General features: G+C 37.0%; 1 protein-coding gene across 1 annotated transcript in view; it reads left to right on the top strand.

Moving 5' to 3' along the window:
- Positions 1-842: 842 nt before the first annotated feature.
- The window catches only part of LOC149779288 (uncharacterized), a 237,444-nt gene continuing 215,049 nt past the window's right edge, over positions 843-23,237 (top strand). Inside the window, 1 exon segment of the mRNA XM_089938418.1 lies at positions 843-1,048. Coding sequence (XP_089794544.1) covers positions 843-1,048 — 206 coding nt within the window.

The raw sequence follows: 23,237 nt of genomic DNA on the forward strand, positions 1-23,237 counted from the left end.
AGACACCCCTCTCTGCTGCTATCCATGTTGTAAAAGAAATTTTAAGTTTGATGAATATTTTTCTTTTCATCTGAATCATGGGAATCTTCATCTGTTTCATCTTCATCTGTTTCATCTTTATTTGTTCTATGTTTCAAGTAATATTCAAGTTCTGATGGTGGTTTTTCTATTTTTGGATTTATGTTCTTTCTGTGTTTATAATAGTTCATCAAACTTCTGTATCGATCTCGACCGCAATTTTTGCAAATCTGATATAATCCTCTAACGCCGTTGTTACATCCAACACAACTTCGTGGACCAGCATGAAGGTTTTTCTTTATAAGATAATTATGTTTCTTGCAATATTCTCCATGGCATTTTTTATTACATTTATCTGTTGTTCCTTGACGTAACCACGCACAGTTGTTCATTATATTAATGATATCTTTTTAATTAAATTTACACCCCTTCTGCTGATATTAATTAAATCATTATGTTATAATAAAATGATACATCCAGAATCTCATACTGCAAGAACAGCACGAGAACGATTAGAAGCAATTAAAAAATTTCTTCCTGTCAGAGACTCATTCAGAAAAAATCTGCAAGCGCAGCAAGAAGCACAAGTTGAGTACGAAGAAGAAACTAAAAAACTATTTAAGCCCGTCACTGCAGTCATCAAAGAAGATCTTCTTCCGGTATCAAAACAAACTGCAGCGCAGACTGAAAAAATAGCAAGAAGAACTAAACAGACAAAGAAGATTTTACGAGATCTTCCAACTGATATAGCTGCGGCTCAACCTCCACCTGTTGGTGAAGAAATACTTGAGGGTATTGGTAAAATTCGTGCTGAAATAGGTGAGATGAAAGATCATGTACCAGAAACAGAAACAGGAGAAGCAAGGGAAAAGGTTCATATAAAAGATAAATTAGATGAACGTCATCTTAATTACATAAAGGAACTTAAAAATATAGATAAATTAGCTGAATATGCCGCACGGAGTTATGATCGTCGAAAAGAAGTTTTAAAAGCCGAGTATGCCGATGATACTGTAAGTCGTGATAATTGGTACAGGTGGATATATCGTATACATTATGATGTTGACCAAGCTAGAAATAGTGATATTAGATATATTAATTTTATTAATGCAATAGATTCATATTTTGAACAACTACAAAAACAGCAACAACAAATACAACCTTCTTTTCCACCACCGCAGCAACAGAAACAAACTCCACCACCGCAGCAACAGAAACAAACTCCGCCACCGCAGAAACAGAAACAAACTCCGCCACCGCAGAAACAGAAAAAACAAACTCCACCACCGCAGCAACAACCTTCTCGACAGCAATCTCCAGAAGAAGAATTTTACGATGCACCGGGTGCTACTGGCAGTGGTCTGGGAAATAATTTTGTTTGTCCTGATAATATCATCAATGACGTGTCACGGTTAGAAGTTCTCATAGGAGGAAAACGTGCCGGAAATAATTCACCAGAAATAATTAATGAAGCAGCTGATATTTGCCAGCGATTATTTCGTGGCGGCATCATGGATATCGGAGTTTACCGAGAACTTATCGATGAACTTGTTGATAACTAGTTGTTAGATAAGTGGTAAATAAAAATAAGATGATAATACATAATAATCATCGCAAACCTGTACAGGTCAGAGCGGTAAACTCACGATTACCAATCCATAGGGTTATTTACGGAGATGGACTTGGTGATGTTATTCAGGGTCTATTTAGAAGGATGGCTCCAAAAGCAATACCGATTGCAAAACAATTATCGATGAAGGCTATTGAGGCTGTTCGTGAAAAAGCTCCTGGTGCAATTGTCAATGTTGCTGGTAAGGCGTTCTCGGCGATCAAAGAAAGACTAGCACGATTATTGCGACGAAAACAACAACCACCAGTAAAATTACCAAGTACTGAGGTGATGCCTGCAGATGTCAGCAAAATAATAAATCAAGCTGTAAATCAAAAACTAGCGGAATTATCTGAAGAAGCGGAAAAAAATATAACAGCAAATTTAATAGCAGGAAGCGGTCTTCGTCGACGATGATCATCATTTGAAAAAATGATAATTATAATAAAATGTTTAAACATATATCCGACCCAGCATTTGACATGGATACACCGGTCCTCAAAGATGAATCGGTGCATGATTGTCAATTTTATTCCTATGACGCAAAACAACCAGATCAGCGGGGGAGAATCGAATTACAGGTTCACGATACAAGTAGATATTTTTTACCCGCTGAGGCATTTATTGAAGTAGAAGGTGAACTTGTAAAGGGGGATAATACGACATATGGTGCCAATTTGCATATTGGTTTTGTTAACAACGGAATTATGGCACTGTTTGATAGCGCCACATATATGATTGATGGAAAAAATATTGAATCAATTCAGAAGGATGTTGATGTTGCTACAACAATAATTGGTCTAGCGAGATATTCTGACGACTTTACAAGATCAGCTGGTCCAACAATGATGTTTGCCAAGGATATTACTGACCACGCTGATCATATCAGGTATGCTAAAATACGGACACCACAAAATACTGCATCTGATCCACAACCGATTGCTGATGGTCCTGAATACGCAGCCAGACCAGCTGCTGCTTTTGATATTGTAAAAGGTGATAGCGTGACTTTCAACTTAGGATTTGCAACACGCCAAGCAGCGTTGTCAGGAAATAATAGAAATTTCTCATGCGCAATTCCATTATCTCACATCTTTGGATTTTGCAGAAATGTTAGAAAGGTCATCTTTGGAGTTAAACACACAATTGTGCTCGTAAGAAAAGGTGATGATAATGATGCAATCTGGCGAGGTGTTGGTGTTGATGATGATGGTAAAGTAAATATATCAAAACTCACATTGTGGATGCCAGTAATAACACCATCAATTACTGAAGAACAAAAATTACTATCTTTTATGGATCAAGGCGGTAAATCATTGATATCATGGTTAACAGTAACCACGGATGCTGCTCAAAGCAATGTTAATGGTTTATTTACATGGAATATAGCATCACAACAGGGTGTTTCTGCACCACGACATATTTTTATTGCGCTGCAAAATAATGCTCGGACAAATAATCAACAACGTTCACATATGATATTTGATAACCTTGGAGTTAATGAAGTTTCCTTGAGGATAAATGGACATCAAGAACCGGCTGAGGATATATTGTTAAATTTTGATCAAAATCATGTAGCGCGTGCATATCATCGTTTGATGTCATTCATGGGACGTGATCAAAATATAGATACTGGTTTGCAAATATCACAACTAGATTTCAGAACTTTATATCCGATTTATTATTTTTCGCTGGAGCATCTTGATTTATCCAAGCAATCTGTCGTTGATATACACTTTCGAGCTCGTGTTACTAGACCTCCTCTGATATAGCTGGTCCACCACTTGTTCGCGGCTTCTACAGAGCAATCGCGGTCATACTCAGCGATAAAGCCATGTTACTTGAAGGTGGTAGTGGTCGAATGAGAGTCGTTGACGCACCAGTAGAAAATCTTTAATTATTTAGAAAAAATATTATTTATATAAAAATGTCGTATAGTCATGTTAATGTTACTCTGACTCCCGGTCAGGTAAAAACGCTTCAATCAAAAACCGCCAACAAATGCGGAACTAAAATATCACTAAAACGAGATCAGATTAGTGGTGGTCCAAACAAATTATCGCTGACAAATAATCAGATTAAACATTTCAATAAAGCCCTAGAATGAAAAACTGGGGTTCAATTCCATCTCTCCCCGAGCGCCATCAAAGACATGGTTAAAACGGGTGGTATATTTCCACTTCTCGCGGCCATTCCGGCATTAATAGCTGCAGCTGCTCCAGCCGTAGCAAAAGCAGCCGCGTTAGGTGCTGTTGGAACAGCTGCTGGAATGGCACTAAAGAAAGCAACAGGGCAAGGATACAAAAAAAAAGGGACGCGGCTTAAGATTGCCAGGATCTCGTTGGGGGAGAGGCCTAAGGCTTCCAGGATCACTTCGTTAGACGTTCCAGCATCAAATTTTGATTTGCTTAATGCCGCTAAAAAATTAAAAATAAAAGCCTTTAGAGGTGTTTTTATGCGAGATCAATTACCGAAACAACCAAACAAACTCGAAACAGGTATTATTAATCTTGACGAACGTTCCGGACCCGGTACTCATTGGACCGCATACGCGGTTGATCCACGTGGAATTGTTTATTTTGATTCGTACGGGTTAGCTCCACCTGTTGAATTTATCAAGTATGTCGCACCACTTCACGCAACAACCAGAGTTTGGCATTCAACGCTACCCACACAAACAATGACAGATCCGCCAATATGCGGCCGTGAAGTAATTAATGTACTCGACGCTATATCAAAATCATCCAAACCACCACATAAAGTTGTGCATGATTACACAAGTAACCGATTTGTTGCGCGTAAAGCGTTTTAAACAGATCTTAGATCCGAAGGATCTTATATAATGGTTGATATTTACGGAAGATCTTCTTCACGCGTTAAGAAAAAGCCCGGCGACGTTGATCTGTCGAAGTATGCGACTAAGGATGACCTCGCTGATATTATGAACCTGGCTGGAGTTGACCCAGATGAGGTTGTTATTTTTCAAGATCGATATGGTAAACTAAAAACCAGCAATATCAAATGGAATGATATAGTTCGACGAGTACTTGGTGCAGTTACGGATAATATTCCCGTGTTGACTGACAGCGGCAGAATTAGGGATTCAAGTATGTCACTTAAAACCATCAGAGATGAAATTGCAAAAAGTGTTGCTAATCGCGTAAAAAACACCGGTGACACAATGACAGGTGAACTTAGCATGAACGGAAATAAAATAGTAGTTTTAAGAGATCCAACATCTGACGAAGACGCAGCAACAAAAAAATACGTCGACACCGTAGACGGTAAATTATCCACGTTACGGGCCGAATATGATGTTCACGCAGGCGCTTTTGGAAGATTTCGAAGAAATTTTCAAAAAACCGATGATGCCATAGATAAATTCTTCGGCACTCCACACGCCATTGACATGAAACTCGTTCATATCAAAACTAACCTAGACACGATCAAACGAACACAGCAAGACATCGTAGCGGGAATTCCTGAGATTATCAATAAAACCAATTTGATTAAAATTTCAGCTGGAATAACTCCCGGGCATATCACAAACATCGTATGCACGGTATCATCGGGATTTGCAACATCGTCGCAGCAAAATAATACTATCAAATATACCTCAACAGTCACTGGCGTGTACAGGCTGTCTGTGTTTAGTGCTGCAAAATTTGAAATATTTACAACGTTTCCATGGCGTCATTCCACCGACAGGTTTTCCGGGGTTGTATCTGTCATATTAAATAGCGGAACCGAAGAAATATTTATTCTGGAAGCAGCTGATAAGAAATTAACCGCAACATCTTACTGGTGGTGTTTGGAATTTGTAGCTGAAACACCTCAATTGGTTACTGTATAAAAATATATATGGACGGTGCACAATACAGGTACAATCAAGCACGTGAATGGCAGGCGGCGTTAAAAGATCAAGTCGATCAATATACAGTAAAAGTAAAAAAATATCGACGACGATTGGTTATCGTTGATGTGATTGTTTGTTCAGTATCCGCTGTTGTTGCTGGAACCGGTGTCATATTATCAGCGTTGACAACGATGGCACCAGTAGCTGTGACTATTTGTATTTCAGCAGTAACAACTATTGCAGGTGTGTTTAATATCATCACAAAAAAAATATGTACTTGCACGAACGAAAAATTATCCGATTACATAATAAAATTACATACAACGACGGTAGCATACTCGAAATTATCCTCGTTGTTATCAGCGAGTCTCAGTGATGGAATTATATCTGATTTCGAATTTTCAATGATGACCAAAATATACGACGAAGGTATCGGTATTAAAGATACAAGTATTAATAATGACAGAATTACTCCAGCAGCAGAGAGGGTGAACAGACCATAGAATTCCGACAAAACAAATAAAACAAACAAATAAAATCATCTCGTAGAAAGGTCAAGATTTTACAAATGAACTTTTCCTTGAGATGTTTTATTTCTGTAATGGACGATTGTACTAATAAAACCTCAGTTCGAAATAGTAGCTGAAAAAATAAAGTACTCTACGTGTTTATTTATTTCTTGTTTATTTTTTTGACGACCAACGTTGGTAGGTACCCTCTCTGCTGCTATTAATTTACCACCATACCAAGTTTGATGAATATTTTTCAACGCGTTCTCGCTGTCGTTTTTCCTCATCTGTTTCATCTTCATCTGTTTCATCTTTATTTGTTCTATGTTTCAAGTAATATTCAAGTTCTGATGGTGGTTTTTCTATTTTGGGATTTATGTTCTTTCTTTTTCTGTAATAGTTCATCAAACTTCGATATCGATCTCTACTGCAATTTTTGCAAATCTGATATAATCCTCTAACGCCGTTGTTACATCCAACACAACTTCGTGGACCAGCATGAGGATTTTTCTTTATAAGATAATTCTGTTTCTTGCAATATTCTCCACGGCATTTTTTATTACAATTGTTAGTGGTTCCTTGATGTAACCACGCACAGTTGTTCATTATATTAATGATATCTGTTTAATTAAATTTAATTTTATCATCACCCCTGTTACCCAAATATTTTATCAAGACCCACACGATATCTTGTTCTTGGATCATGTCAATTTATTGTTATAAATCCATGTGGAGTAGCTTGCGCTCGTGAGAAGAAATTTTTGAATTTAATTATATCCATGTCACCACCACACCAAGTTTGATGAATATTTCGCAACGTGTGTGTGTCTACGCCATTAAACACAACTAAAATGTTGCAGTTGTCTCTGATCACCTTCGGAATTTGTGTATATCGTTGAGTAACATAGATCACGTCTGTATTTTTATGTCTCCCTCGGGAAAATATTCTGGCTGGATTTGATTGTTTATCTAGCATCACATCGTCGTATACAACTAAATTATTAATAAATCCGTCTATGGAATCTACGGATGGTGCTTCATCAATATCGGTTATAAACTCTATAACATCATTATCTTCATCCAGTAATCGTGCGTTTTCATTGAAATCTTTAAGTACGTCATAACATCGTTGATCATCAACGGATGGTGCTACTAAACACAACTTATCCCATTTCAACCATCTCATTATCAGATTAAGTAATAATTGCGTCTTACCCGATCCAGATGGTCCTATGATAATCATTCTGATGGAGTTCGGTAGCGCAGGATGATGCTTAACTGGCTCTCGCTGCCGAGTTGCTGAGAAATCAATTATATCCATATATATTATAACATGAATTTATATTGTTTACGCTGTAGAGTTAAAACTCCAACTACTGATTTAGCTACAGTTATAACAAAAAATAAAAAAATAGCGTACGGTGGAAAATGTTCTATATGCGGTAGAAAGAAATTTTCATTTTTACCTAATAAGCGCGGTGGTGATATTGCTAATTTGATGTAAAAGTTTCCAGGTACTCCGTGGGCTAAATACAGTGGAGAAAAACATCTACCAGGATATAATTATTGCGGTCCTGGTACTCGACTCGATATCAGGCTCGATGATCAAGATCAACCAAAACCAGGCGAGGAACCAGTAAACGCTATTGATCGAGCTTGTCATGCTCATGATGTAGCTTATAAAAGTCAAAATCTACAAGATAGGCATATTGCAGATGTAAAATTAATTCATTCATTAAATTCTATAAAAAATAAAAATATTAGAGAATCATTAGCTAATTGGTTAGTAAGATCCTCGATGAAAGGTAAATTAGCGATTGGGGCTGGTAATTAATAATGGAATCAATTTATTATTCACCGAGAGGATACTGGAGAGGCAAAGCAGCAATTGGTAAACTCGCTGATGCAGCGGCGGTTAAACATTCTACTGCTAAAGCGTGGTTGTCCAGGCAGGCAATATGGCAAATTTATCTACCACGTCCTAAACAAATTCAGTACGCGTATTTCGATGTCAGTGTTCCTAATGAAGTTCATCAAGCTGATATTCTGTTTTTACCGCATGATACTGTGCGTGGAAAAACGTACAAATACGCGTTAACCGTAGTTGATGTTGCAAGTAGATATAAAGAAGCAGAGCCGCTATTAGCGAAAACATCATCTGAAGTAGCCGATGCGTTTGAACGAATTTATCAACGAGGACTCGGACCACAAGGTGGTCTGCGATGGCCACAGCTACTACAGGTTGATCCTGGTAAGGAATTTCTTGGTCCAGTATCATCGCTGATGAAACAACATAATACCAAAATACGACGAGGTCATACTGCAATTCACCGTGATCAAGCAATTGTTGAGCGATTTAATCGAACACTCGCTGAGCGGTTATTTGGATATCAATACGCGAGGGAATTTATTCAGGATAAAAGATCTCGCGAATGGGTTGCAAGATTACCAGGCGTGATAGCTGCATTAAATAATGAGATCACACGAACAACCAACATGAAACCCATTAGCGCGGTCACAAAAAAAAATATACCAACACAACGAAAAGATGTTGGAAAACAAAAAATATTAGGTGATGTCACAGTCAGATATTTATATGAGCCTGGTGAACTTGAAGGTGGTAAAGCGAGAGCAACTGATCCTATTTGGAGTGTTACCACACACAAAATATCTACCGTGACAAGATCCACTGGAAGAAACGTAGGCGTTTCCAGACCTGCAATCTACAGATTAGATTCGGCCGCTCCTCAACGTGGATTTACACGTGAACAACTACAAATAATTCCCACGGATACACAACTACCACCGCGATCACTCCGGTGATTTCGATCACTTAACTAGCGCCTCTACGTCGATTACACTCAAGACAGGTTAACATGGTATTTTCTCGTGTATGACCGCGACTATTATCTTTTCTATCTACGGTAAATTGTCTTGAATCATTACTCGAATACCGCCATAACATTATACAATTGCAACTTGCGCAATGATTATTCTGCTGCTGTTTTAACTCAATAATAAATTCAACATCAAGATCAAAGTCACGTTTATTTTTTTTATCAGATTGTTTGTATCCGATTAAATTTTTTCTTATTATATCATCATCGATGATGTTAAATTTATCAACGATTTCAGGAATTTTAATTCTTCGTAATTGAGATATATTTCTGACCCTCGATACCGCCAAATAAACTAAATTTGACCACTCGATGCGATCGTCTACAATCCAGACTCGTGTATCAGAAATAGTTAATCCCTGAGACGAGTGGATCGTCATGGCGTATCCCAACACCCATGGAGATTTGTCAGCGTGTATTGCATCTTCAACTACACTGATATCAACGGCGACAATATCATTTAATACGAGATTCTGTTTCCTTGACTCTGTCAAGAGTCCTGGAATATCAACATTAATATTCTGTTTTCGTGTATCTGATGGTCTATAACACAACGGTACGGGTAATTCTGAGTGTTTTTCTTTATGCAGCTGAAATAACTGTTGTTGTAAAGCGTCTCTGATTATTTTTCTACTTGCTACGATCAAATCGGTGGGTCTCCATAAATTCAAAAAATCACTCATTGATGTCTCTGAGATCACTCCACGTATTATTTCACACTGAATTTTGTTTGATTGTAGTCTGATTAATTTTTTAAACTCCCTCAAATTTGCATCAAGAGCTCTATGATCATCATCTATTTCTTCGTAATAATCAACGAAATTTTTTAACCAATCATGTGGAGATGGTCCAACAAAAGGCGGCGGTTGACCATGATCGCCACACATTATTATGGCGGTATTTTTCGTCAACAACCAATCAAGAAACATTTTTAATGTATCCAATGACACCGTGCATATCTCATCCCAAATAATTATTTTAGGTATATATTTTTCTCCCATCCGTTCAGGAGTCCATGTATCCCCGCGCCACCGAAAGAAACTATGATACGTACACGATTGTACTTGCCGCTGTTTCATCTCACGTGCAAGTCTATGTGTGGGTGTCAGCACGATTATATCTGAATTTCTAAAAACATTAATCGTTCGAGTTGTTTTGCCGCATCCACCAGGTCCATTGAGATATACTGTCTTATATCTGGTTATTGGATCACTCAACGATGGTGCTTTCGACATTTCTGATATTTTATTACCCTCACGATAAAAATCTCTCATTGGAACATCTGCTGATTCTGTGTAATTGTGTAATAGTTCCTTTTTTATTCTCCACGAACCCCATCGTTCATCATTACTTGTAAATTTCATAACAGATTCTAAATATTTACTTGAAATATAAAACGAATCTGTTGCGACTCTGACTGCGGTCTCGGGAAATCTATTAATCATCGATAATAAATTTATAGAAACATAAGCCAACATGGAAGATCTTAGATGAGTATATTGCGGGGATACGTCATTTATGTAACTAACGATCGTACCTAATTTTGTTCCGTCGGATAAATAAACACTCTCTCGATTTACAAATATATTTTTCGCCGTTGTATCAGCGATTATAAAATCGTACTCGGCATCATCTAAAATTAATCGTGCGTGATGTCTTTTATAATCATATGCACCACCTTGAGTAAATTTACCTATAATTTTTCTACCGAGATCTTTTGCGGTTTTGAGTTTATTAGGAATATCATCTTCGGAAACATCCTTAAACTCGCTGATAACTTCAGAATCTGACATGGGCAACCAAACTTTGGTCTGTGCATGATATGATATAATTGCCTCACTGACCACCAACGATGTCAGTATCATACAATCTAGCATGTATCGCAACAAAACTATAGGTGCCCAACGTTTTTCACAAAAATGTCTGCCAAACCAAACATAACAAATCTTGTGAAGATTTTCGTTAAACTCGAATGATTCAATACAGGCGAATCCAGTCAGATCAAAATCAGGTAATGGTCCATTAATTGCCACTCGCGTCATCTCGTTTGTTGGGTGACCAAATCTTTCAAAGTACACAGAACAATCTCCGTATCCCAGAAAACTTCCTGGATAACATGCAACCATATCAACCGAAATAACATCATTGTAATTATATTTGGTATTCCATAATCCGCCATGTCCATATTCGACGCAACTTGCGCGTACGTCCTCGAGTAAATCAAATCGTGTTGGTTTCCATGAATTTCGTTCTCTGGCGAAATGAGGCGCAACAGATGGAACGGTAAAACAATTAGTTAGTAATTTGTCAGTATTTTCCGCGTGCTTGCACTGTAAAAACGTCGCAAGATCTTTCATCTCGTCATGGAGGGATTTTGTTCGATATATTTCACCGTTTGGTTTGACAAACTGATCAAATTCACCTTCCTCATTACTTTTAAATAACCATACCGATACAGGATCGGTTTTACTTATTTCGTTGATAAAATCAAACATGCTGTCTGCCCCAGAATTATCTGGGGAGTAAAATCTAACAGTTCGATCACGTGGAAATATTGTTACTGCGTTAGTCCATGCGTGCGCGTTATGATCGATAATATTTATTGGAGCTCCCTTCGATTTATATTTCGATTGGTACAGTACTTCTCCCGTTATTGTCGCCACAGTTATTGGAAATTTTAATATTTTTCCTAACTCAGCAACATCTTTTATTGTAGCACCGGTATCCTTAACTGAATCAGCCCACGAGTTTATTTTTTCACGCCTTAAATCAGTTAATCCATTTCCACGCATCGCGTTTGTAAAGTGTTCTATTACTCGTTCGGCTACACAATTTAACCTTGAAAATTTCATCGGCGCTAGTTTATCAACGTTGGGGTTTTTATTTATCTCATAGATTCCATAAATAACCGCTGTTACAGGATACGCTCGTTCATAATACGGTTTGTCAATACCCGTCAGTAGACCCGGTCTGGAATTTTTACTTAATATGACAGTTTTATTATTGCCAAGGACAGGATAATATTTGTCACGGATAATCCAACTACCTGTTTCTGTTAATACAATAAATTTTACTCTGAAGAAATATTTTTGATTGCCCTCGTATTCAGCGATGTAGTTAATGATAGTTGCCGCTCGCTTGTCGTTCATTGTGGCGTCCGTGACTTTGTCGACACTGACTTTGTCAAGGCGTATAATCTTGAACGTTGACCATGTATGAGATGCACCATCCGTGTAAAATTCTTTCTTGACGTCGTGAATTTTCGAGATCAGACTTTTATTTTTCGGATCAACCAAATCTCGTACTGGCAAGTCAGAAGATAATCTGTCAAGGTTGAATTTATATTTAACAGGCCTAGTTTGGGATAATCTCTCAAACTCGTTCATATAATTAAAACAAATATTTAAATAAAGAAAATTATATATATATATACAATGTCTCAATGCAGATGGTTGATGATCGGCTCAGTAAATCGATGCAACAAATCCTGTAGAAAGGAATTTTGTTGGATGCACTCACAAAACATACGACGAGGAAGTCTAGGACCAATACCATGTCTACGGTGTGGTATTGGAGTGCGAGGAAAAACAGAATTATGTGGAAAGTGCGGCGGAAAACGGTTCAGAGAACTTAAAAGATATTATGACAAAAAAAATAATAGCGGTGAAAACGCTATAAAATCCGTGAGGGATTATATATCAAGATTTCAGACAAACAATGATTTAAACGTATAATATTATTATAATGGAGCAAAATATATTTGTCCCACATCCTGTCATAACAAACTATGAATCAAATATTAATGGTATCATCAGACACTGCAAGTTGAAGAGACAAGTTGGTTATATTAATAATTTTGGTTATCTTAGATTTACAATTGGAAAGAAACATTATCTGTGTCATAGATTTACGTATGAATGTCATAATGGGATGATCAATGACGGTCTTGTTATTGATCATATTGATGGAAATCCTCAAAACAATAATTTATCCAACCTTCCTGTTGTCACATACAGCGAGAATAATACGCGCGGTAATACAGGAAGATGTAAGACAATCGGAAAGAGGGCGGTAATTTCCACAAACATAGAAACTGGCAAAGAAATTATATTTCAGTCTATGAACGCGGCTGCGAAATATTTTGATATTCACTCGCAATCAGTACAAAGAGCGGCAGAAAATATATATAAAACCACCTTCTCGAAAAAATATAAGCAGAAAATCATCTTTCAGTATCAATAATTATCATCACCACATTATTAACTATCATCACCACATTGAATTAATTTTTTTAATTTATGTCACAGTAGGTCCTCCATACACTACTGAATTTTGATTATATAAAAGTGAGATTACTTTGTAATATATAGTTTAACTAATTACATCGTAATTAATTACTCGTAGAAGTATTATTTATGTTTTTTTAAATATTTCCCATTATACAACATTACGAGAAATCATGATAATGTTATTGATCCGCAGGAAGCTGTGTGTAGAACAGAAACCGTTGTCATGGTAATCGATCTGCAGGTGTGTTCATGCCACCGTTATTATTGATTCGCAGTCTGCTTAGGAAAAATGCTGTTATAAATACAGAAACTGTTATTATTCAGAAACTGTTGTTATAAATACAGAAACTGTTATTATTCAGAAACCGCTGTTTAGTGTAAATATTGGTTCCTTAGCTATATAGCTAACTATATATTAACTTCCAAAACATATGTTCGTAACAAGGTTTGATAGCTCAATCAGTATGGTATTGGACTGTGACGCTCGCGGTCCAGGATCAAACCCCCATGGCTGACAATTTGTCGGTGGTGTACGCATAATTGCGATTTTTATAATAGTGGGGGGAACCGCAACCACCCACCCCCCCAGCTCAGCAAAATTCCCACCCACAATATTGACTTGTGGGTGATACATATTTTCGTATCACCCACTGGATTAATTATTGTGGGTGGGTTTTTGCTGAGCGTACATGTTTGTACTGTCCTTAGTTATATGTTTGTACTGTCCATGCATAATCTGAGCTCGCTAATACACTCGATAGGGGCTCTTCATTCATTGTATATAACCATTTCATTGTATATATCCATTTCATTGTATATAACCATTTCATTGTATATATCCATTTCATTGTATATATCCATTTCCTTAGTTAGTTATATGTTTGTGCCGTCCAATGCATAATCTGAGCTCGCTAATACACTCGATAGGGGCTCTTCATTCATTGTATATAACCATTTCATTGTATATAACCATTTCATTGTATATAACCATTTCATTGTATATATCCATTTCATTGTATATAACCATTTCATTGTATATGTTGTGCTGTCCCTGAAACATCCCGACGAACTCGCTAAACACTCGATAGGTGTTCTAGGGATATTTTTTTTTTATTTTAAAGATTTATATATTATATAATGAACCATGAAAATATCAATGATGTAATTGTTGCTATTAAAAAATTGAAAAAAGATGGAATTAATATATCTGATGAACTAAATCCTGAAAAAATAGTTTCTGACTTTGAGATTTTACAAGAACGTAAAACCCAGGGGACACACACACTATGATCTGAATACAGGCTCATGAAACGGATTCAGGCGGCAATGTTTCAGTCGCTAGCTACCGTAGAAGATGATCATGTGAAGGAGTTCGTTCCTCTCTCTGCCGCCGTAGAAAGAATTAAATCGTTATTATCCCACGAGTATGAGGCAAAGAAAACGATTAGTACTCGCATAAGACTATTAAGAAAAATTATGTTAGATAGTAACTTCGTTACTGGTGAAACGATCCAGAGTAGTAATTCCGATGAAGATGACTGAGATCTTTGATCAGAAATATTATTTCTGAATTTGATGGGTTAGTTGGTACTTAGAATCAAAGATTCTGATTCATGCAATTTGCAATTTTGATGGGCTACTTGGTACTTAGAATCAAAGATTCTGAATTATTATTTATTTCTGAATTAATTTATTTATTTACTGAATTAATTTGTTTTTTTTTTACTGAAATTTAACAAAATTGTACAAATTTCTTAATTTTGACTACCATTTACCCCATCAAAAACATAAAATTGTACAAATTTCTTAATTTGACTACCATTTACCCCATCAAAAACATAAAATTGTACAAATTTCTTAATTTTGACTACCATTTACCCCATCAAAAGCATAAAATTGTACAAATTTCTTAATTTTACAAATTATTTATTTCTGAATTATTATTTTATTTCTGAATTATTATTTATTTATTTACTGAATTAATTTGTTTTTTTTTACTGAAATTTAACAAAATTGTACAAATTTCTTAATTTTGACTACCATTTACCCCATCAAAAACATAAAATTGTACAAATTTCTTAATTTGACTACCATTTACCCCATCAAATTTACAAAATTGTACAAATTTCTTAATTTGAGTACCATTTACCCCATCAAAAACATAAAATTGTACAAATTTCTTAATTTTACAAATTATTTATTTCTGAATTATTATTTTATTTCTGAATTATTATTTATTTATAACTCTGATGGGTGAGTTGGTAAACCCTCCATTACATAAAGATCTACGATAAAGTCTTACGACAAAAGTCTTACGACTTTACATACAGATTTATTACAAGTTCTTCTTCACGTATGTCAATTAAGCGATTAAGGTGGTCTGTGAGTTTAAAATTGATTCGTGTTAACATATTATTGTGACACCGCAAATACACAGGATTAGTTGGTTCTTGCACGATTAAACTTCCAGGGGGAACTTGTGGTGTGAACGTGTACAGGATGTATCCTTGTTGAGCCTGATTTGATCTTCCGAGATCTATTTGATAGCTGCCATCGATTACGTCACAAACCAGATTGACCGCGACCGTCGGTGTTATATTAACGATCCCCGGAGATATGTGTCTTCCGCCGCCGTGTGGATCATTATCATATCTGAGAACGGTTGGATATGGTGCTAGTTTTCTCCATGCATGGAGTATTTTAGGAAAAAACTCATCAATGACATCACTGACAGATTTTCTTAACTCAGTTACACTATACCCGGGAAATTTAAAATTTGGTACATCGGCTTCTGTTAATTTATATTTTTCTAACCATTTATATGCATCAAATTTTGTAAATGATTCTAAACTAACCATCGCGTGAACTATTCGGTTATTAAAATATTCCATATCTGATATAAGCTGATTTAATATTTCCACACGCGTGATGATTTTTTCACGCGATGACGCTGATATGTCAAAAAAATGTTCGTTAAAATATTGATTCAGTTGATCTAGTTGTTTTTTACATTCTTGATTGATTTCCTGAAAATATTTAATAATATCATTTCGATGAAGACCAAAAACATGTCCTGTTTCCCCCTCCCGACTTACAAAAATCCATGCCTCAATATCGTCGTGAAAGATAAAATGGCTAAACATTAATTTATTTTTAAAAATACGTAGTTTTTACCCGTATGATGGATTAATTTCATGATATGATTGCCTATCCGTGACATAATCAGACTTTTTCGGTTCTGGTGGTCCTTCATACAACCTGGGAATTTCAGGCCATCCTAGCACGGATCTGATTGAAGATTTATAAATATCAACGGCATAATCAGGCGAGTTTATTTCAATCGTCGAGGACAGGGTGGGTTCATGAACATTAATTGATATTTTTGATTCTTTTCCCGTTATTGATTTTATTCTACGCGCAAATTCCTCACTGATCTCTTCAATCTCATAACTGCCAGTTGGTATTCCAACAACAATCCAGTCAGGTGTTCCATCGGGTTTGTTCTTGTTAGCAAATACGAGCGAATTATTTGCTGGTGTGCCATTAAATGATTTTGATCTGATATTTGGCCAGCTGTAATATACTCGTAATTGTGCTAGTGCTATTTCTTTTACTGGAATTGCAGTGGGAAAATTAACACTAAATTCAGGATTAATTGAACTTACCGAGATCATCGTTATCTTTGGCGGAGTTGTGTTGGTCACGATCTGCTGGAGTAATTCTGTCATTATTGATACTTGTATCTTTAATACCGATACCTTCGTCGTATATTTTGGTTATCATTGAAAATTCGAAATCAGATATAATTCCATCACTGAGACTTGCTGATAACAACGAGGATAATTTCGAGTATGCTACCGTCGTTGTATGTAATTTTATTTTGTAATCGGATAATTTTTCGTTCGTGCAAGAACATATTTTTTTTGTGATGATATTAAGCACACCTGCAATAGTTGTTGCTGCTGAAATACAAATAGTTACAGCTACTGGTGCCATCGTTGTCAACGCTGATAATATTACACCGGTTCCAGCAACAACAGCGGATACTGAATAAACAATCACATCAACGATAACCAATCGTCGTCGATATTTTTTTACTTTTACTGTATATTGATCAACTTGATCTTTTAGTGCCGCCTGCCATTCACGCGCTTGATTGTATCTATATTGTGCACCGTCCATATATATTTTTATGCAGTAACCAATTGATGTGCTTCAGCTACAAATTCCAAACACCACCAGTAAGATGTTGCGGTTAATGTCCTATCAGCTGCTTCCAGAATAAATATTTCTTCGGTTCCGATATTTAATACAACAGATACAACCCCGGAAAACCTGTCGGTGGAATGACGCCATGGAAACGTTGTAAATATTTCAAATTTTGCAGCACTAAACACAGACAGCCTGTACACGCCAGTGACTGTTGCGGTATATTTGATAGTATTATTTTGTTTTGACCATGTTGCAAATCCCGATGATACCGTGCATACGATGTTTGTGATATGCCCGGGAGTTATTTCAGCTGGAATTTTAATCAGACTGGTTTTATTGATAATCTCAGGAATTCCCGCTATGATGTCTAGCTGTGTTCGTTTGATCGTGTCTAGGTCAATTTTGATATCAGAAAGTTTTATATCGATGACGGAAGGAGTTCCAAAGAACTTATTTATGGCATCATCGGTTTTTTGAAAATTTCTTCGAAGCCTTGTAAAACCGGTTACGTGAACATCATATTCAGCCCGCAGCGTGGATAGCTTTCCATCCACGTCGTCGACGTATAGTTTGTTTGCGACGTCGTTGTCAGATTTTGGAGCTGTTACAGCTACTATTTTGTTCCCGTTCATGCTAAGTTCACCTGTCATTGTGTCACCGGTGTTTCTCACGCGATTAGCAACACTTTTTGCAATTTCATCTCTGATGGTTTTAAGTTACATACTTGAATCTCTGATTCTACCACCGTCAGTAAACACGGGAATATTATCCGTAACTGCACCGAGTACTCGCCGGACTATATCATTCCATTTGATATTGCTGGTTTTTAGTTTACCATATCGATCTTGAAAAATAACAACTTCATCTGGGTCAACTCCAGCCAGGTTCATGATATCAGCAAGGTCATCCTTAGTCGCATACTTCGACAGATCAACGTCGGATTTTATTTTCTTACTAGTAGAAGATCTTCCGTAGATGTCAACCATTATATAAGATCCGTTGTTTAAAACGCCTTACGCGCAACAAATCGGTTGCTTGTATAATCGTGCACGACTTTATGTGGCGGCCTGGATGATTTTGATATAGCGTCGAGTACATTAATTACTTCACGGCCGCATATTGGCGGATCTGTCATTGTTTGTGTGGGTAGCGTTGAATAGCAAACTTTGGAACCTCTGGTTGTTGCGTGGAGTGGTGCGACATACTTGATAAATTCAACAGGTGGAGCTAACCCGTACGAATCAAAATAAACAATTCCACGTGGATCAACCGCGTATGATACCCAATGAGTACCAGGTCCAGAACGTTCATCGAGATTAATAATACCTGTTTCTAGTTTGTTTGGTTGTTTTGGTAATTGATCTCGCATAAAAACACCTCTAAAGGCAGATATTTTTAATATTTTAGCGGCATTAAGTAAATCAAAATTTGATGCTGGAACGTCTAACGAAGTGATCCTGGAAGCCTTAGGCCTCTCCCCCAACGAGATCCCGGTAATCTTAAGCCACGCCCCTTTTTTTGTATCCTCGCCCTGTTGCCTTCTTTAGTGCCATTCCAGCGGCTGTTCCAACAGCACCTAACGCGGCCGCTTTTGCTACGGCTGGAGCAGCTGCAGCTATTAATGCCGGAATGGCCGCAAGTAGTGGAAATATACCGCCCGTTTTAACCATGTCTTTGATGGCGCTCGGGGAGAGATGGAATTGAACTCCAGTTTTTGATTCTAGGGCTTTATTGAAATTTTTAATCTGATTATTTGTCAGCGATAATTTGTTTGGACCACCACTAATATGATCTCGTTTTAGTGATATTTTAGTTCCGCATTTGTTGGCGGTTTTTGATTGAAGCTTTTTTACCTGACCCGGGGTCAGAGTAACATTAACATGACTGTACGACATTTTTATATAAATAATATTTTTCTAAATAACACGATTAAATATTTTCCACCGGTGCATCAACGACCCTCATTCGACCACTGCCCCCCTCAAGTAACATGGCTTTGTCGCTAAGTACGACAGCGATCGCTCTGTAGAAGCCGAGAACAATTGGTGGACCGGGTATATCAGGAGGAGGGTTAGTAACATGAGCTCGAAAGTGTATATCAACAACAGATTGTTTGGATAAATCAAGATGTTCTAGTGAAAAATAATAAATCGGATATAGACCTGTAAAATCTAGTTGTGATATTTGCAAACCGGTATCTTTATTTTGGTCACGTCCCATGAATGACATTAAACGATGATATGCGCGCGCTACATGATTTTGATCAAAATTTAGTTGTATATCCTCGGCTGGTTCTTGATGTCCATTTATCCGTAAGGAAACTTCATTAACTCCAAGGTTATCAAATATCATATGTGAACGTTGTTGATCATTTATCCGGTTAATATTTTGCAATGCAATAAAAATATGTCGTGGTGCAGAAACACCCTGTTGTGATGCTATATGCCATGTAAATAAACCATTAATATTGCTTTGAGCAGCATCTGTGGTTACTGTTAACCATGATAGCAATGATTTACCGCCTTGATCCATAAAAGATAGTAATTTTTGTTCCTCAGTAATAGATGGAGTCATTACTGGCATCCACAATGAAAGTTTTGATATATTTACTTTACCATCAGCAACACCAGCACCTCGCCAGATTGCATCATTATCATCACTTTTTCTTACGAGCACAATTGTGTGTTTAACTCCAAAGATGACCTTTCTAACATTTCTGCAAAATCCAAAGATGTGAGATAATGGAATTGCACACGAAAAATTTCTATTATCTCCCGACAGCGCTGTTCGGCGTGTTGCAAATCCCAGGTTGTAAGTCGCACTAACACTTTTTATAATATCAAAAGCAGCAGCTGGTCTGGCTGCGTATTCAGGACCATCAGCAACCGGTTGTGGATCAGATGCAGTATCTTGTGGTGTCCGTACTTTGGTATACTGAACATGATCAGCGTTGTCAGTAATATCCTTGGCAAACATCATTGTTGGACCAGCTGATCTTGTAAAGTCGTCAGAATATCTCGCCAGACCAATTATTGTTGTAGCAACGTCGACATCATTCTGAATTGATTCAATATTTTTTCCATCAATCATGTATGTGGCGCCACTAAATAATGCCATGATCCCGTTGTTGACAAAACCAACACGCAAATTAGCAGCATATGGCGCATTAGCTACAACATTCGTTAGAAGTCTACCTTCTACTTCAATAAACGCCTCAGCGGGCAAGAAATATCTACTTGTATCATGAACCTGTAATTCGATTCTCCCTCGCTGATTTGGTAGTCTTGCGTCATAAGAATAAAATTGATAATCACGTACCGACTCGTACTTAAGGACAGGTGCTTCCATATCAAATGCTGGGTCTGATTCGCGCCTGAACATTTTTATTATAGTTACCATTTTTCCAAATGATGATCATCGTGGACGAAGACCGCTCCCTGCTATTAAATTTGCTGTTATATTTTTTTTCTGCTTCTTCAGATATCGCCGCTAGTTTTTGATTTGCAGCCTGATTTATTATTTTACTAACATCTGCGGGCATCACCTCAGTACTTGCCAGTTTCACCGGTGGTTGTTGTTTTCGTCGCAATAATCGTGCTAATCTTTCCTTGATCGCCGAGAACGCCTTACCAGCAACATTGACAATTGCACCAGGAGCTTTATCACGAACAATATCAATAGCCTTCATCGATAATTGTTTTGCTACAGGTGCTACTTTTGGAGCTATCCTCATGAATAATCCCTGAATAACATCACCAAGTCCATTTCCGTAAATAACACTATAGATTGGTAATCGTGAGTTTACCGCTCTAACCTGTGTGGGTTTACGATGATTATCATGCAAAATCATCTTATTTTATTTACCATTTATCTAACAACTAATCATCAACGAGCTCATCGATAAGTTCTCGGTAAACGCCAATATCCATGATACCACCTTGAAATAGTCGCCGACAAATATCAGCTGCTTCATTGGTTATTTCTGGTGAATTATTTCCAGCTCGTTTTCCTTCTATGAGAACTTCTAACCGTGACACGTCATTGATGATATTATCAGGACATAAACCAGATCCTGTTTTAGGTTCATCTTGAGGTGTTTTAAATACTGGTGGTTGCATTACCGGAGTAAGTACTTCAGTGGTGGGCGGGGGTGATCCAGGTGGTGAATCTGTCGGTGTAAATGTCATTTTCGGTGCAGAAATTTTACGTAAAGGTGAAGGAATTTTCTTCGAGGAGTATGATTTAAGTGACTCTTTAGCCTTTTTAATTTCCGACTTCAACCTTTGCTGCGGCGAAGAAGATTGCTGTTGTTCTATTTGTTGCAGAGGTGGAGGAAGCTGATACTGGGAGCACTCTCCTTGTCCTAGTTGTTCCCGTCTCCCTCTAAGTCTATTTACTTCTTCATTAAATCTTTCAAATTCTTGACCTCTAGCTTGTTTTTTATTGTAATATACGCGATATATCCATTTAATGAAATCATCATTTGTTTTTCCATAAAAGGGTTTTAAAAAATTAGATTTATTAGATATATTATCTAATATCATCTTAGGTAAGTTCTCTCTTTCAGTTTTTCTAATTTCCTCAACAACTCCTTCGTTAAATCTTGCAATTAATTTTAAGCTCTCTCCTCCTGATTTGGATTTAGATGCAAGTTTTTCTCTCACATCGGCGACTTCAGTACGAAGTTCTCCAATACCCTCAAGTATTTCCTCACCAACAGGTGGAGGTTGAGCTGCAGCTATGTCAGTTGGAAGGTCTCGTAAAATCTTCTTTGCCTGTTTAGTTCTTCTTGCTATTTTTTCTGATACCGGAAGAAGATCTTCTTTGATAACAGTTGTAACTTGTTCAGTAGCTGCAGTGACGGGTTTAAATAGTTTTTTAGTTCCTTCTTCAAACTCAAATTTTGCTTCTTGCTGCGCTTGTAGATTTTTTCTAAATGAGTCTTTGACAGGAAGAAATTTTTTAATTGCTTCTAATTGTTCTCGAGCTGTTCTTGCAGTATGAGATTCTGGATGTATCATTTTATTATAACATAATAATTTAATTAATATCAGCAGAAGAGGAGCAGCAGAGAGGGTACCTACCAACGTTGGTCGTCAAAAAAATAAACAAGAAATAAATAAACACGTAGAGTACTTTATTTTTTCAGCTACTATTTCGAATTAAGGTTTTATTAGTATAATCGGCCATTACAGAAATAAAACATCTCAAGGAAACGTTAATTTGTAAAATCTGGACCTTTCTACGAGATGATTTTATTTGTTTGTTTTATTTGTTTTGTCGGAATTTTATGGTCTGTTCACCCCCTCTGCTGCTACTCCAGCAGATCGTGACCAACACAACTCCGCCAAAGATAACGATGATCTCGGTAAGTTCAATTAATCCTGAATTTAGTGTTAATTTTCCTACTGCAATTCCAGTAAAAGAAATAGCACTAGCGCAATTACGAGTATATTACAGCTGGCCAAATATCAGATCAAAATCATTTAATGGTACACCAGCAAATAATTCGCTTGTATTTGCTAACAACAACAAACCCGATGGAACACCTGACTGGGTTGTTGTTGGAATACCAACTGGCAGTTACGAGATTGAAGAGATCAATGAGGAATTTCAACGTAGAATAAAATCAATAACAGGAAAAGAATCAAAAATATCAATTAATGTTCATGAACCGACCCTGTCCTCGACGATTGAAATAAACTCGCCTGATTATGCCGTTGATATTTATCAATCCACGATAAGATCCGTACTAGGATGGCCTGAGATATCACCACCGATAACACCGATACCACCAGAACCGAAAAAGTCTGATTATGTCACGGATAGGCAATCATATCATGAAAT

Source organism: Sinohyriopsis cumingii, chromosome 17 (genome assembly GCF_028554795.1).
Source record: "Sinohyriopsis cumingii isolate HCF-2022 chromosome 17, ASM2855479v2, whole genome shotgun sequence".
In the NCBI taxonomy this organism is placed as follows: domain Eukaryota; kingdom Metazoa; phylum Mollusca; class Bivalvia; order Unionida; family Unionidae; genus Sinohyriopsis; species Sinohyriopsis cumingii.